The sequence below is a fragment of the Montipora capricornis genome, chromosome 12, assembly GCF_036669925.1.
Source record: "Montipora capricornis isolate CH-2021 chromosome 12, ASM3666992v2, whole genome shotgun sequence".
NCBI lineage: Eukaryota > Metazoa > Cnidaria > Anthozoa > Scleractinia > Acroporidae > Montipora > Montipora capricornis.
This window is the reverse complement of record NC_090894.1, coordinates 14,882,873-14,899,205: the sequence shown is the minus strand read 5'-3', so window position 1 is coordinate 14,899,205 and position 16,333 is coordinate 14,882,873. Positions and strand designations below refer to the sequence as shown.

Below are 16,333 nucleotides of genomic sequence, written 5' to 3'. Positions count from 1 at the left end.
CTCAGCATTTGTATTAAAGCCCGCTTTTCAATCTCTACCATTTATATTTATTGCCCATATGATAAAAAGAGAATTACACGTTAGCTCGATAATATGAATTTTCATGTTCTCGTGGCAAGAACAATATTGTTCTTGCCACTCAAACGTAAAATTCATATCTTCTCGCCACCGTGTAATATCCTCTATATGTTTCAGCGAGAACTAGATTTACATCACCGTATTTACCCAAAGAATGAGGAAATCCACCATTTTTGCAACGCATCATTGACAATTGCGCAAGCAAATTGCTCCTGCGTTTTGAATAACGTCAACATCCTTTGTAAAAGAATTGTAAAACTGCCATGATTGATTTTCAAGTTAATGTTGGTTTATTTCAGAATGTTTACTCTCTCATTTTCTTTCCAATCGTTAAAGTTGACTTCCTGTACTGTGTGTTTTCTATTGTGGCGTGTGATATTTTTATAAGATAATTGTAAACAGCGTAAACTCTCTTAATGATCACTTTGGGCTCTTAGGGCAAACACTGAAATAAATGTTGTTTAAAAACATTGCCACGCATAGGAAACAGGAAATCAAATTGCTTTATCTCTGTCACCGCCATCGTGATTTTAGATGAAGATGAGTACTGGGGAGAGATCAGGAAAACCTTAGACAGCAATGACCGAAACCAGATTGCTGACCAGCGTTTTTCGTTAAAACAATGGTTTGCGGGGGGTGCTCAGTCTCGCGGGCTCAGAAAACCTGGTTGTGGTCGTTGTTATTTAAGGTTTTCCGAGAGATCACCATAGTCGAAAAGAAGAGTCCTTTTCAAGCCTCTCTCCATTCAAAATGGCGGCCGACACGAGCAATCGGCTCTTCATCATGAATCCTGGAGCGATACTCACCGTAACGTTACCTATTGTCATTAATGTCCCAACCAGAGATCTATTGGCTGTTGAAACAAAGGATTCTTTTGTTCTGTGGTTGGCAAAATGTAAATAGCAAAAGATTTTTTTTTATAAACAGTGAAGTCTCCTACAGGCAAAACACCTTCTCTGCCTCTCTGCTTCCTCGACAAAACAAAGGAATGAGCAGACCTGCCAACTCTCCCGGGTTTTTTCTCTTTTCTCCCGGCCTCCCAGCAAAGACTGAAATCTCTCGGTTTTTTGCCAAATTCAGACAAGAAGCGAAAAGTGTGAATTCTATTTCGTCCCGTTGCTTCACCGATCGATCGCATCCATGCTGCACACTCGTTCGTTGCATTGCACACGGAGTCTGGGGACGAAGTTCCTCGATTTCATACATTCCTGGGCATGCTTTCGTCATAAGTGCCCGTATGTTGAACAAAATGGCTTCAGGCAAGCGTGGTCGTGATCTTTGTCAAACCACAGTTAATAAGAGGGGAATGGTTATCAAACCCGGCAAATTTCTTTGTCGCATGTTTTTGTTCTCTTTTTTGGCCTTGACCGTGCACTAAACACAATAGTTGTTTACTGCGTACTGAGGAACTAACCAATAGAAACGTGTTGGTTACTTAATTCATGCATAGTGTATGAGCGCAAAACAAAAGATTGTGCACGGTCGTTGACCTTAATCTTGGCATCTTTGTTTGCTCCTTTGATGTTTGCCGAGCTTCAAAACCAGTACCCTCTATTAACTATGGTCAAACTCAGATTCTGGCGTTGAACTGGCATTTTCAGAGAACAGTACACCTTGCTAGCTACAAATGGAGACCTGACAGCGAACTTTTAGCTTCAGCAAAGAAAGCAACTGCTGCGTATCTGTATATTTAGCTACTGCACTTGTGTACCAGTTAAATTTAACCTTTGTAAGTATTGACAATTAAATGAGGCAATTTATAAAATTTCCCGTTTTTTCACTGAATCTCCAGGTCTTTGCAGTCCACCTCCAGATTTTGAGCTCTGAGGGGTTGGCAGGTCTGAATGAGAGACCGAGGAAAATAAAATTATCACGAAAATTACGTTCTTGCGTTGTTTATTGGAACTTCGCACACCTGATTTTAAATAACTTAAGAACAATTTCGAATAAAAAATTACATACGTTACACCATGATAAATAAGATTTGCGTGGTATTGTCGCTTCGAATAACTTATGTCTAATATTTAGGTACATTCAAGTCAAATAAATTAGGTTGTCTATTTACAAGCTTTTACAATTGGCTTTACAAAATGCAACTGAAATGCATAAACAGGCCCAAGAAGGCCAATGAGGACTCGTGTGCCAGAAACAGGCCTTATATGTCTCAATCTAACTGATGCTCTATTTGTATTTTGTGTTATTGGTATAACCTTAAAAGACTGAAAAATTTTCACAGCGCTGTGAATAATTAGCTGTGTTCGTCTGTTTGTTTTCAATGTTACCACAAGGGTAATTTACCACCGCATGGTCAGTTATTTTGTATATCCTAAAAAAATCAGTGCCTATTTCTTGTGGGAGAAACCAACACTGAAGCTATATTCCTTTTTGTGCGTCTCACATGTTTAATAATGTACGCATAAATAAAACTTAGCGTGAAATGCGAACAGCACTCAAATATCCTGTTTCTCACGAAATTTTCATTTTCGCTCAATACGACAAATGCGAAAAAAGTAATTCTTAATTTCTGATCTTTGTGCTGTGAACGATTAACTGGGATAACACGTTCATTCAAGAAATTGGCCCAAATATTGATAAAGTGAAACAATAAAGAACTTGCAAAATTAAACGAACCTTGTCCACGTGGCAACAAAGAGAACACGCCCTACCGTCCAGAGGTAGAACGTTTTTTTTCCCCACATTTCAAATATCGACAGCCTTTTCATATTTTAATTACTTACGCAAATGGGAAACTGTGTGTTTTGAGAGTTGATTGTTAGTTAGGCCGCAAAATCGCGCTTTTGATTTTCAAGGGGTCCGTCTAGTAAACAATATTTAATTTGATATCTGGCCTAAGGTGGATCCCGTCAATGTGAAATACTCATATAATACATAGTATTATTATAAATATCCTTGCAAAAGCAGTTGTTTTGAACAAAACTATATTGATTGAGAGTATTTTCACTCCAATCTATAAATATCCTACATAAATATGTTATGTGTAATATGTTATAATTTATCCTCTAAAACTTGAGTCTTCGGGGTAATAAATAGTTCTAAACAGTTTCCCTTTTTACACATAAATACATGAGAAAATCCCACCATTGTTATCCAAGCAGATTATATCCAGTATAAGCCTACAAATATGTAAATTAGTCGGGAAAGATATTTTTGGTTAAGAAAAATAACGCATAAATCTCGCCGCCTTTTGAGACATCGTCGTGTTGTGAGGCTGTTTAAGTCTGCCACTTCGCTTGAATCCAAGAAACCAATTTATATTATACTGCGACTGGAATTTGGTATAACCAGAGTCTATCCGTTCGGAGAATAAGCAACGAGTCGTAATATTTCCATGATTCTGTGAACAAAAAAATACGATTTTGATGATTAAATTATTGCTTGGCATTCAGAATAGTCTTTATTGACGCTTTGTGGGAGATTGTCAAACCGGAATGACCAACCCACAGGTACGCCCAGCAACTAAATGGTTCTACAAAAGGGTGCTCTTAACTGCAGATGTCATATCTAAAATGACTGAAAAGCGATCTCGATTGATATCCGCAGTTAAGTACCGGATAAAGTGGTTCACTTAATACTTATTAATACCACGTACTCGGCTGGCCCGTCTCTGACCTTTCTCAGGCCACCAGACTGGAAACAAATATCTGACGCGAATCTGGAAAAATCCGTCTCCGTTGCAAAATGATGGCGAGTAATACATATCGTTGCCGATTGGAAGATCAGCGTCCTGGTAATTGAACAGGACGCAGGAATGAAGGAGAGAGCATTTTTCCACGAGGCGTCATTTTTAGACCACTTTCTTATACTTGAACGGTCACTTTTTACCTTTTTATAAGTAAAGCAACTAAGATTTAGGATCGCAGGGCGTCACAAAAATATTTATTATCAATATAAATATAATATACATATATCAGTAATTATTATTATATCACAATTATTATTACTATTGTTCCCATTCATAAAAGAGAAAAAAATTCATTTTTAGTCAGTAGAAGCCGAGTAAAAGTCGCCAATGACAGTTTGCTGCTCGTGGATTTTCTTACTTGAACAATGCGCTAAAGAAAGTTCCCTTGTGCAGTGATGATTGCTGAAATTTTGGTTCAATACAAATGGAAGAGTAGAAATATAGAACGAAAGTCGGCCTATGTCATATAAATAATCACCTGCTGACTGGCAATGGAAGCAAGCAAGAAAACTATCTGTACTAACAAAGACACGAAGCAAATCACGGTGTTGTCGACGGAAACACATTATAACATTTTCAATTTTGCATAAAGTTTTGAGATGTATTGGTTCCCGTGCGTTCAAGATAGACAAGTAATTGTACGATCTCGTAAACTATCCATCCAGGTGGCGGAGACATTCCATAAAATAAAAAATCGGGACTCTCAGTGAACCTGATGTCCCTTGAGAAGGTTATATAACCTCCGAATTGCTTCATTTGCGTGGGCTAAACGTGTCACTGTATATTTGTTTTCTGTAACCGGTATTCGTTAAATGGAACGACTTCATCGATACCCTGTCAAGGCTTCGTGAGAGGCTTTTAGAGTTAGCGTAATCACAAAAAAAGCGAACTCGGAAAGAGCATCCTCCCAGATTTACCAGATTGAGGAGAAATTTGAATGTTTTTTTTCTGCTTATTTTCCTCCCAATATGTGAAGAGTTAGCCACATAGACCAAAAACATAAACAGAATACGTGCGGTCTTTCACCGCTTTGTACGTCAGTACCAATATACATACATATTTATACCAATAACATGCGGAAAAACCCTTTTGCTTGAAACCACTGATAGCAAAACCATTAGAAACACTCGGAAGTCATACTGTCACAACGATCATGTTTTGCAAGTGTTCACTGATGCATTGCTTACCTCAACTGTAAGGTTGCCATCCGAATTCACACATAGGTAACTATTTTCTTTGACGGATCGTATTCTCACCACGACCGAACCGTTTATGATAAGTGACTCCAACTCCAGCTTAGCTGTGGAAAGAAACGTACAACATTCAAAAATCAATATTAACCACGTGTGGCCTTGACGTACAGGACCTCTGTACGCTCATTACAATGTGAGCTTTTTATAGGAACTATAAAAATTGAGATCCTTGAGTTCTAAAATCGGTATCGACATTCAACCTGTCTTTCGCAGTAAACCTATTCAACAGATTCTTTGGCCAAAGGAGAAGAAGCCTGATTTAGTTAACAATCAATGCGTTGTGTATCATTTTAAATGTGACCAGTGTGATGCTGATTATGTAGGTTTTACTACAAGGCACTTACATCAACGTATTCAGGAACATAGGTGATTCTGCCATATACTTTAATATCCATGGTGGTATTGACACCTCTAGTTTTAGCAGTTATTTCTTTATTCTTAAGAAATGCCAAACTAAGTGTGAATGTCTTCTGTATGAAATGTTTTTCATTAAGGAACTTACGCCTTCACTCAATACTCAAGTGGACTCCATTCGAGCTAAGCTTTTTACTTGATTGCGCCTCTAGGGTAAACAGCATAACTTCATGCTTTAATTTTATTATATATTTGACTTCATTTTTATTTTCATTGCTTGATAATGACTTAACTTATGTCGAAACGTCGCATTTTAACCTTTTTTAACCCTTTTTTAAGCCATGTTTAATATTTTATCGCAATGTTTTATAGTGAAACAATTTTTCCTATAACTTTTTTTATCTTGTTAGCGTTCAAAAAGGTGAGGTCATTGGGTGTATTCTAACGAGTCTCAGAGAGCGTAAATCTGTGAAGCCATTCAAATGTTAACAAAGAATTTTAGTATGTGTTTATTTTTCATATTTAGTGTAATAATTGTCGGTCTGTAGTGGGAAACGCCTATTGTCGCCCAGAAACTAAGCGCCTTCGTGTGGTTGAGCGCGGGCGGTTTTTCGACAAGTCCTGCTGGGGATTCGATCTTAATCGGATAATGTGAAATGTCTTTGGGGGGTAATGTCTCCAAATTGTGCCAGTCTTAATCCGTCACTTTGTACAGCCTCCGTCGTAAGGAGAACTTCCTGAGCCAAGAATTGCGGCAAAAAACATTAATGCCAGAAAAAAAACCAGCTCTCTGTATCGAGATCTTTCCGACGTTAGGCGGGGAAAAGGCTGTTTCATAACTGGCATTCCTAAGAACTTAAACTGTTAGAAGTCTGTTTAAGGTTTTCGTTAACAGTTATCTCGGTAAACAGACTTCAATAAACACTCAGTGACAAAATTAAATTCATGGAAAATTCGCAAACAAAGAATGTTTTAAATTCCTACGGCGCTAATTTTAACCTTGTAAACAACAACACTGGCTTATGTATGTTAACCCTTTAAACCTCTGTGAGCTGCACCGCGAAATCTTTAGCTCAATAGCTTTACACTGGATGGCTTAATTAAAGTTAACGTAGAATGTATGATGGGTGTTTAATGCCTCGAGAACAAACTGCGCAATAGCTTTGGAATGAAAGGTCAAGCTTATTAACATGATTTCTAAGCACGTATAGTAACAGCACACGACCCTGAACATAAAGTTAAGTTTTTGGGTGACATAAATCTTCCCGATAGGGGCACTTCTCCATGTAGGCACCTTGCGTACAAAGCTGATTAACAGAAGCCTATAATCGAGCCAGCATGTGTGTTACTGCTGACGTGTCAAATCACAGAGCCTCACCGTTTTGTTCGCAAAGGTCTGCCTCGGAAAAACAAAAAAGTGCAAGATTGACGACAATTGACTCTTTACGTTGTGATTATACTTATAAAATTAGCGGCGAAGATATTGCTATGTCTGACGCCACAAGTGCAAAATAAAGTTATCATTAGACTTTCCGTGCAATTATCTACAAATTGCACCTCATATACGTCAAGTCTGTCAGACAACGATCATATCACCTGGCCGTAACGAGTCTAACACGATATAGTGAGCGTAGATATCAAGATGGAAACCCGCCTCATTCTTGACGTTAACACTTTTTGTCGGAAAAATTCACTCAGGCCGGGGCTTTCAACTTTCCGATCCATACCGCTTTTAGCGGGGAAAATCACACTTGTTGCTTGCGGCAAAAAAAGAGACGTCACTTCTTCACAATACAGAGATTTTCCGCCAACCATTTTTGTACAGTAAAAATCGCACTGTTTCGTTAACGATTATTTTAAATCACAGATCTTGTAAAAATATGCTTAGGAAATATTAGCTTCTTAAGACATTCCACATTACTTATATTTTCATTTGCCCCGTGTTCTCGGCATTAGTGAGTTTCCTAAATTAAATCAGCTGTCGGAGATTAGAACAGTTAGACTGATTTGAGAGAGTGTCGGCGCTCTCTGATCCGACTAGGACCAAAGTGGTTCTCTCTGTAAAAGTACATCGTTTAGCGTGCGCAAAATGAAAGCCGATTGAGAACGTTTTTCTTTTTGAAAAATGTGAATTTTCATCACGCTGATCGACGTTCATTACTTCGTAACAGGTTTGTAGTGATTTGTCAAAACTGCTTGTGTGGTCTTAGCCTCCAGCACCCGGGGAGAGGGTCTGTTTATGAAAATATCTCAATGGTGATATTCGATTTTGCAGATAGGGTTTTGAGTCCATATCAAACTAAGACAGTGATCGTGACTTACCATTCTCGTCGGTTTTATCAACTCCCAGGCTGTCCACATAAGATCCTGTTATTCTCACAAATCCATTTGAATTCGTCGAGTATAACCACACCGTTCTCGCATAATGCTGCAATTGTGTTAATACACCACAGAGCAGAAAATTAGTTTGATATTGGAGATGGAGAACCTTTATTATTACTCCACAATTGTTTATTTGCTATTGTTTATATGAATTGTCTAGACAATTCAAATTTAGCACGGTGTGCAATCAGCCTCCACGATGACTGGTTTCACTTGTGCCAGCGTCCGGATTGGCGCTATCCCACGGGAAATTAGCTATTTATCTTGTTTTACCCATGCGATATGCTTCCAAATTTTGTATTACTTACGACGTATGTTTTCTCAAACAGTTTAAGATCTTAAGCTTCTCGAAGAACGTGAAAACGTAGTCTTGTTTATCTTTGAAGCATTGCGTGACATTTTGTTAAACAATTGACGTAATATATTTGTACTAAACATTGAAATTCAAAACGACGTATGTAAAAAAGATACTTACCTTTTTGCTTGTGTGCGCGGGAAATGCGACCGTTCTGTTAAGACAAACCGAAAATTGATGAGAATGCAAATTTTCAGATATCGTTTCGACACAATAACTCTTAAAGTTTGCTTCACGAGATAAGCTTATTGTTCAATTGTAAGAACCAAGGGACGGTCTTTGGAGCGGCTGCATGAACTTTTGTTCTTACAACTCGCACGAAATCATGAAATATTAAAAATTAAACCTACCTTGTAAAAATAACTAAGGCAAAGGTTAACCAGAGAAAAATAATTGTTCTGTACATCATGTTTCAAAGTGTCCTGACAAGTTTCTTTTTTGAAGAGAATTGAAGAATCTTGTCTGTCCTCGAGCAATGGGCCCTGTTCTGCCTCGCTGCCTTCGGGTAAAAGAATGAATAACAACTTGAAACAATCCTGCGTTTTAAACCGCAGATTTCTGAGGCCGGAATAGTCTCTCCTCTCCGCCCAAATAGATTATGGTATTTGACACAAAAAGGAAAAAAAGTCCCGCAATTAGATGGGATCACGTTATCGCTTGTGTCCCATTCACAGCTGTCAGCGCTTTTCCACCAGTGTCGTCGGGATGCCTGGGGCCGTCGGCCACACCTCGCTTAAAAGCATCGGAAATAACAAGAATCGCGTTGCCGGATAAACTGAAAACCTTGGCAGCTGACGATGAGTCTCGTTGCCGCTGCGATATGGTGCTTGTATGAATGGGATGACTAACGTCAGGTGATCATCACGGTGTCATATCTAGTGCATTCTTAACATAGTTTTACAAAACAGGTTTGTTTGTTTGCGAAGGGCCATATCGCCTGCCAAGTTACGAACTGTTTTCAATTCTTCTCGTTTCCGCAATTCCACACCGCGTGGAAACATTCTTCAGCGCGCGGGAAAATCGTATGATGTCATAGCTATATTTTAATCCTCTTACATAAGGGTTACAGCACGACCTGTTCGGGCTTGGAAGTGAATTTCACTTCCGATGATTAAAAAATATATTCTCGCAAAACGAAGGCAAAATCTAATATCGAAAGTATATGGAGGGTGTCATTACAATGCTATTTTCAGGAAATCCTGTTAGTTTAACAACGACAAACTTGCGTCTTTTTTTTCTTCGCATGTAGCATATATTGATCACCAGATTTGTTGTTTCACTTTTCTTGGCGGAATTACGATGGTCCTTTATCTCAGGAAGCTAAATACAGGAAGACGTCCAAAAAACAGGTCACGCAATTCTTGTAGACCTCAGCGAAAATACGCTAAAATAACATCTGAACCCACTCAATCCGAAGTTGTTTTCAGACCTTTCTAATACCATAATCGGCAATGATATGGCGTAAATCAACAGACCCTTTTTATTCGGGGAATTCCCGTCACTTTCAAGCTTCATTTATCTATTTTTTTTTCTTTCAATATCTATTCAATTAATATATACAGGTTTTAAGGAATAGTTTCACGAAAGCTGAAAGTCTTCGTTTAGGATAAGTTTTGTTTTATAAGACATTTCTGGAACTGTCAACATCCATCAGTTGAACAAACTTATGCTCAGCATATAGGTTTGGGTGAAGCGAAATATTACAAATTGCTACATCATACAATTGCATCACAACAATGATGGGTTACTACCAACAAAGATCATGAATAACAGAAGTCTTAAAACGTAAGGATTTGCCGCTTCAATAAACGTCGATCGAAGCGGGTGTAGGAAAGTCAAAAGAACCTTTAAAATTGGGATTTCGGTTGATAAGTCACTAAATGAAACGTTGTTTCCTGGTTTATTTTTCAGTGTCTTGGGGAAATTCATAGATCGATAAAATTAAGTTAGAAAAATCTTTGCAAATTTTGATGGAATCAAAGAAGTTAAAAATTTAAGGACATAAATACTTGTGGCAGGCTCGTGTCATCAGCCAGTTCAACGGTATTTTGCAAACTTGCGGGCTTAGTTCCAGCATTGTTATTCAAAACGAAATTCTCTTTGTTGAGCTTAACACCTCATCAAAGGACTTGGCCAAATAAATGACAACTGACAAGTGGACAACATGTAATTTTCCAACATTGTTTCTAATGAATCAATGAATGTTGAAGATCACCATTGGAACGTTTAAGAAAGTGTCTGGAGGCTTTTCTGGATGTAAAATGCAAACTGAAATCTCTTTTAAAGTTGTAATTTATACTGTTGTTTTTCGAGGAAAGTTTTACTCATAGGGCTAACCTGTAGACTCTCCTTTTCAAGTTTATATCCAGTTATATATGAGTTTGAATAAACATGTATGCTAGCTATGTTATATTATGTAAGGACGGGGAGCAGAAATAACTGGCCCTTTTAACTTCCTCGAGAAAATAGAAAAGAAGTTAGAGGAAGCATTTTCCCTCAGTAATTCAGTTGACTTATTTGAAGGTCCTTTAATTGGGCACAGTGACAAGCGAGTGAAATGGCACTGAGATGTTCGGAACAGTCGGACAGTAATATGCGAACGTTGATTTAGGAAGGACGTTCATAATATTATTCAATTGCTTCTCTACTAGCTGAACTCATCGAAGACATCCCGCTCCAAAGGCATAATACTCAAGTTGCTGAAAGAGGCCACTATATACGTTAATGGAAACAGCATTCACAAGAAACTGATTTACAGCTGATTCTGTCAAGATAAGAGGGGATCATTCACTACTCTTGTGGATTACAAGAGGATGGCAGTGTAAGACTTTGGAAGCTCAGATATAATACTGACCCTCCCGGGGGCCAGAAGAGTCGGGCCCCAGTAATTCACTAGGCGTAAACCGACTGATTTGTTACAGTGACATGCAATTTTTGCAAAAGGAATTTAGGACGCCAAATTGAAAACCAGGTATTGTTTACAATTCACTGAGGAGTGTATCACAATTTCCTTTTCCGCGTATTGTTACGACATCTGCAGTCAGCAACGAATTCGAATTGTTTTTTTTAGAGCCAATTGGATTACATTCTTGGTAGTTGTTTATCTTTGTTTGGTTATTTCTCAGTCTTATTATTGCATATCTTATCATGTGTTTGCAGGCCAAAGAGCCAAGTGATTTATTGCATAGAAAACGCCAAAACTTTGATTTCAATAAATGAATAACATTACTCGTGGCGCTGGAGCAACAATTGAATTCCCCTGAAGGAGCGAATTTTTTGGCTACCATTTTCAGGCTGAAGCTATTTTTGTCGTAACGAAATCCTCTTTCAAACAAGATTGTCACTTTTTGAGATTTTTTTCCCTTTGTTGGTAAAATCCCTGAGTTTCCCCTACAGTGCTGAGGAGACTGGGCTACAACGCGGAAATGACTACGTCATTGCAAAAGGTAGTACTGCAATCATGAGCTGTCCAGATGGTCTGCTAAAGACCCGTTTACTCAAACTTCCCTTAAACGTTTCAATGAACCGTACGCCGAAACTGTAATTCACTTATTCCCAAATAAATGTGTTTAAAATATATTTTTAAGCTTCCTCCATCAAAAAAATTGGAGAATTATTGTATCCTGAATAAGATCGAAAAGTTAATTTAGGGGCTTTCGAAAAATTGCGTCTGAACCACAAGTTATTCCTTGTCGTAGGCTGTGATTTCGAATTACAACTAACCTCCTAAAAGTTCATATTTTTACTGTTTAAACGTTGACATTCAAAGGGTATTTCGCCAGGGATTACAAATGCTGCGGTTACGAAATTAAAGTAAAGTAGATATTATTCCCCTGTCAGCAGACCTCCGGGAATCAAGTGCATCGACCTAACTGGAAGAAAAAGATACCTAAAAGAAAAGTAGATACCGAGTGCGACTGAATTTTTTGTCTCTCATCATTGGCGAGATAAAACCGGAACAACTGATTGGCTGTAGCGAGCAGGTTGATCTTATCGGATCAGGAAAAGCCTAACCAGGCGAACGAGAACGGAACGAACGTGGGTAAACTGCGTGACATTTTGTCACGTAATGCAACATTAATTACGTCACCAGCCAAACGACGTTGACAAAACTTTTTGGGTACAAGATGAATCATCTTATTTCCACCTCTTTTTTTTCACGTTGTTTCCTCTAACGCCTTTAGAAAAAGCTGCTCGCTTAACCACTGAACGCGCGACAATTGTTTCGCTTCGAATCGTCAAGATCGTCAGTTCTAGAAGTGGAACATGTTTACAATCAGGATGGTGGGCTGGCGGGGCATGTTTGGGCTTGCCCGTTAACCAGGCTCAAGCATTTACAAATCGGATTTTGGGGTCGTTGGGATCTCGACCGGAAAATAATGTGCGATCAATTGAAATTGATCACACTCTAGAGGGTTTACTGGTCAGATCGGTTTTGTTTGAAGATGAATTTGTCTGGTTTTATTATTTTGGGCGATGTTGCACCTCTGGATAAGCCGTCTTTGTTTTCCAAGAACCTAATGTAAGAGCCCTCAAATCTCGAGGCGACTGTCGGACTTGTATCACTTCTAAAACGTGACACTTCCTCAGGAGAGGCATTCTGCCCGTGTGGGAGGAAAATATTCTCTGCTCGTTTCTTTCCCTTGCCATTCGATTTTTTCTTCAGTTTGAATTTTTTGTTGCTACTGATTTTCTTTATGTTGTTGTTTCTCAAATTTACTCCTACTGACCGACCCAATAGTAAACTCACTCGATAGTAAAACTTTTTTAAACAGTTCCCAATTACCCAGTATAATGAATACCATAATACTCTTTTTTGTCCCTAAAACATTTTACATAAGCATTGGTTTTATTTTCTCTTAGGGCTTACAAAGGTCCTAAGAAAAACTGAAAACAATGCTTGTGAAAAATGTGGAGGGACAAACAAAGAGTATTGTAGTATATTTGATACTGGCTAGTATCTTTGAAAACAATCGCAAATTGATCTAAAAAATGAGCAAGCCTTTGTTGTATAATTCAGTTTTATGTTTATACCTTGGGTCTATATTGCCATCGCTGTGAAACTTGCTGGAGCTGACCCCGATAATCATTTACAGGGTTGTCTGTAGACTCTGGATTGGTGTAAACTGTTCTTCGCCGTTATTCCTTAGGCTGAATTAGTGTAATTGGTACATTATCGCTGTCTAAATCTTTTCCTTCAGTCTTTGAACTCTTGAGAGAATTTGTTATAATCATATTCGTTTCTATTTTTCAGTGTTTTCATTTGGGATGTAAATAATTTACGTTGCCTTGGCTAGCTTTTTGTGGGTTTAAGCTTCTCAAGAGTTAATCCATTTTATAAATTAGCCGTACTGAGAAAATAGTGTTGTTGCACTCATGATATTAACAATACTGCGCCTACACTTGCAACTTTAGGTTCCTTACAATTAACACATATTGAAAAAGTCTAAAATTAAACTTTTATAGCATTAACTGCCACACTTTGTGAAATTAGTGTCACTTTTTTTACCACCTACTTACTTAATTGCTTTTTTTCCCCTCTTCTACTCGTATTTGTTCTTAAGATCTCACTGAAGTATAATAATATTTGATGAGACCAGAGGATATTAAATAGATTGAGACATCTGCGAGTTTTGCATCGGAAATATCATGATTTTGCTAATCTGAAAATTGCCTTTGTAGTGTGCCGCTAAGTACTTTTGCCGATTAAGTGCAATGAAAGTTTGTTTTAGCTAGTTTAAGCGATAATTGGTCAAACGAGTGATTAATCATTGCGTCCATGGGGTCTCCTTTATCGCTTTCCTGTATTTATTAGAAAAAAATATGACCTTTACTCTTTTTAGTATATTATCATCCACCCCGCAGGGACGAGACACCTCCCCATTCAAACGGCATTGAATTGGACGGGCGCAAACATGGGGATATTTTTCATGTGGGCGCATTTAAACGAAAAAAGACCGAGGATCGCAAATGCAAAAATTGAATATGTTCTTTCTCTCAGGTTAAAACTGATTATGGTCAATTATAACGCGCAACTTATTAACGGTTGCTATACAAAAAAACATGGTATGGTTATCGCACATGCGACCTGCAAAAATGATCTCAATTTATCTAAATGAGTTTGTAGTAACGCAATCAGATGAACACGAATAATTACACTTTTCTTTTAAACGAAGACAATTTCTGTCCACAGAGCTTGGAAAGCTTCGTTAGACAATTCCAAACTGACTCTGTAACCGTGAAAACTCCCACGACAAGCGGCATGAGGTGTAAGTAGTGCCTTTGAGGCTTTCGGTTTTACGTGACCACAGAAATCCGGAAACTGCAAGCCCACGAACGCTCTTTTTATCGGCCTACTTGATAAATTCAATTTGCCCACGGGGATACTTACGATCAACCAAAATAATAAAACTTCCTTCTTACTTTTCCTCTCATATTATACTTACTGATTGATTCAGTACCGGTTGACACCTTGGTTACCCTTCACTGAGGGTTAAATTTGCCAGATGACGTTTAAATTTGTTCGATGTGAGATCCTTAGTCTTAGGGCCAAGTCGCACAAGAGGACAATTTCAGATTTGTTCTGGACAAATCCGACTTGAAATCGGCCAGTGACAGAAAATTTGTCTGGAAAGCTACAGTCGCACTTGAGAACAATATAACAATATCTGTTCACATTCACGACAATGAAGTAAAAGCATTTTAATTCAATTTTCATTCAGTCCTCGATTGATCGAAAGTTGGACAGCGCTACCAGCGATCAAAACCAATCAGTTTGTAACTCAGGCTATATCAGGCTTCGTGCGGCGCCCCTCTCTTTTAGAGCATTATTTAGAGCATTACCCAACTCAGTATTTTCTCTGAAAAGAACTAGCATATCAATAGCGTGGTATCGTAGGTCTGAGGAGTGTAAGCATCAGAAAAAGCTATGAAACCTTAAGTGAAATAGTCTGAACTAAAAATAGCTCATGAACTACAAACACATTTCCTCTCGAAGGCGTCGGTTAGAAACCCAGCCCGATTTCGATGAATTTGCACCAACCTTCGGAAATTCCATTATGATACAAGTCACTTACACAATTTTAAAATCTTTCGTTGGGTATAGTTCAATGTTTTTTCAAAACAATTATTTTCTGCCTTTTTTCACCTTCGCAAGTAGAAACTGTGTTTTTGAATGCATATCTTCCGATGCAGTGGAAGTCTCCTTTCGACAGTGAACTGATTACTACGAACGTCTCCTTTGTAGAATGTCTTGCAGATATGTCCAGAAATGCGCGACATAAGCGTCACGACGTTTTCCTCTAGCTCTTGCAACTTTTGCATCACTCACATGTGGGCGGAATGAAAACAATGAACACCCAAAAATGTCCCCTACAGTCGGGGCTACAGTCCGGCCCTCGTGTAAAAACTCACCAAAAGCTTAATTTACAAGAAATAGCATTTCTATTCGGCGTCTCGTATGTTTATATCTACAGCATTCAGCGCTTGTAAGATGGCAACCTCTGAATCAAATGTTTGTATTGCAAGCGAAAGCATACAGATTTAAGACTAAATACTTAAAATTCTCCGTCTGCCGGATAATGGTTATGTGAATACTTTGTAGCATCGTAACAGTCGGCGTTTACACCACGGTAGAGCTGTACCGCATTTATTTCCATTTGTTAATCGGAATCCCGGCGACGATTGTGCAGGCTTGCAGGTCAAAGGAAATTGCACCGATGAAATCACCGCCGTTTAATGACAGTGCTATCTTTCCCATACAACACGCTTCAACTTGATAGGTAAGTCTTATCTTGAATTTCCCATGTCACTTAACGTCAATTTTACTCAATAAAATGTCAAATTAGTCATTGCGTGCCTGTCGTATAATTCAATTTACTCCCTAGCCATATTTTTTAGGTCATATTGCCGTAAAATCACGCTACGTTAAAAATCCATTATTTTTTACTGTTCTACACAGTTACACGACAAGAAGTTAAATATAGAGCAAATTGCGATCTAAGGTTCTTCCGGAAAATAAATCAAAAAAATTAAAAATAGCTTAGCTGAAAGGACAATGAATTTTTTTGGAAAGAGAGCGTTTCTTTCCATGGTTTGATTAATACGTGCATAGCTCTGTAAATTGCCGAAAGCTGGGAAAACACACTAGGAATTTGAGAATTCTTTGGCTTTCGTGGTTAAATATTTTATATTTGAGAGGTGAGAATT

General features: G+C 38.2%; 1 protein-coding gene and 1 long non-coding RNA gene across 2 annotated transcripts; one reads left to right on the top strand and one right to left on the bottom strand.

Moving 5' to 3' along the window:
- Positions 1–1,963: 1,963 nt before the first annotated feature.
- Positions 1,964–9,080, bottom strand: LOC138027106 (fibroblast growth factor 2-like). Its single transcript, XM_068874611.1, has 5 exons — positions 8,476–9,080; positions 8,246–8,279; positions 7,711–7,816; positions 4,969–5,081; positions 1,964–3,433 (listed from the first exon to the last, which is right to left on the bottom strand). The coding sequence occupies exons 1-5, from the start codon at positions 8,532–8,534 to the stop codon at positions 3,251–3,253; spliced, it is 495 nt and encodes a 164-aa protein (XP_068730712.1). The 5' UTR covers positions 8,535–9,080; the 3' UTR covers positions 1,964–3,250.
- Positions 7,421–11,704, top strand: LOC138027107 (uncharacterized). Its single transcript, XR_011127407.1, has 2 exons — positions 7,421–7,559; positions 10,777–11,704. It is a non-coding gene; the product is annotated as an uncharacterized lncRNA (long non-coding RNA).
- Positions 11,705–16,333: the final 4,629 nt, after the last annotated feature.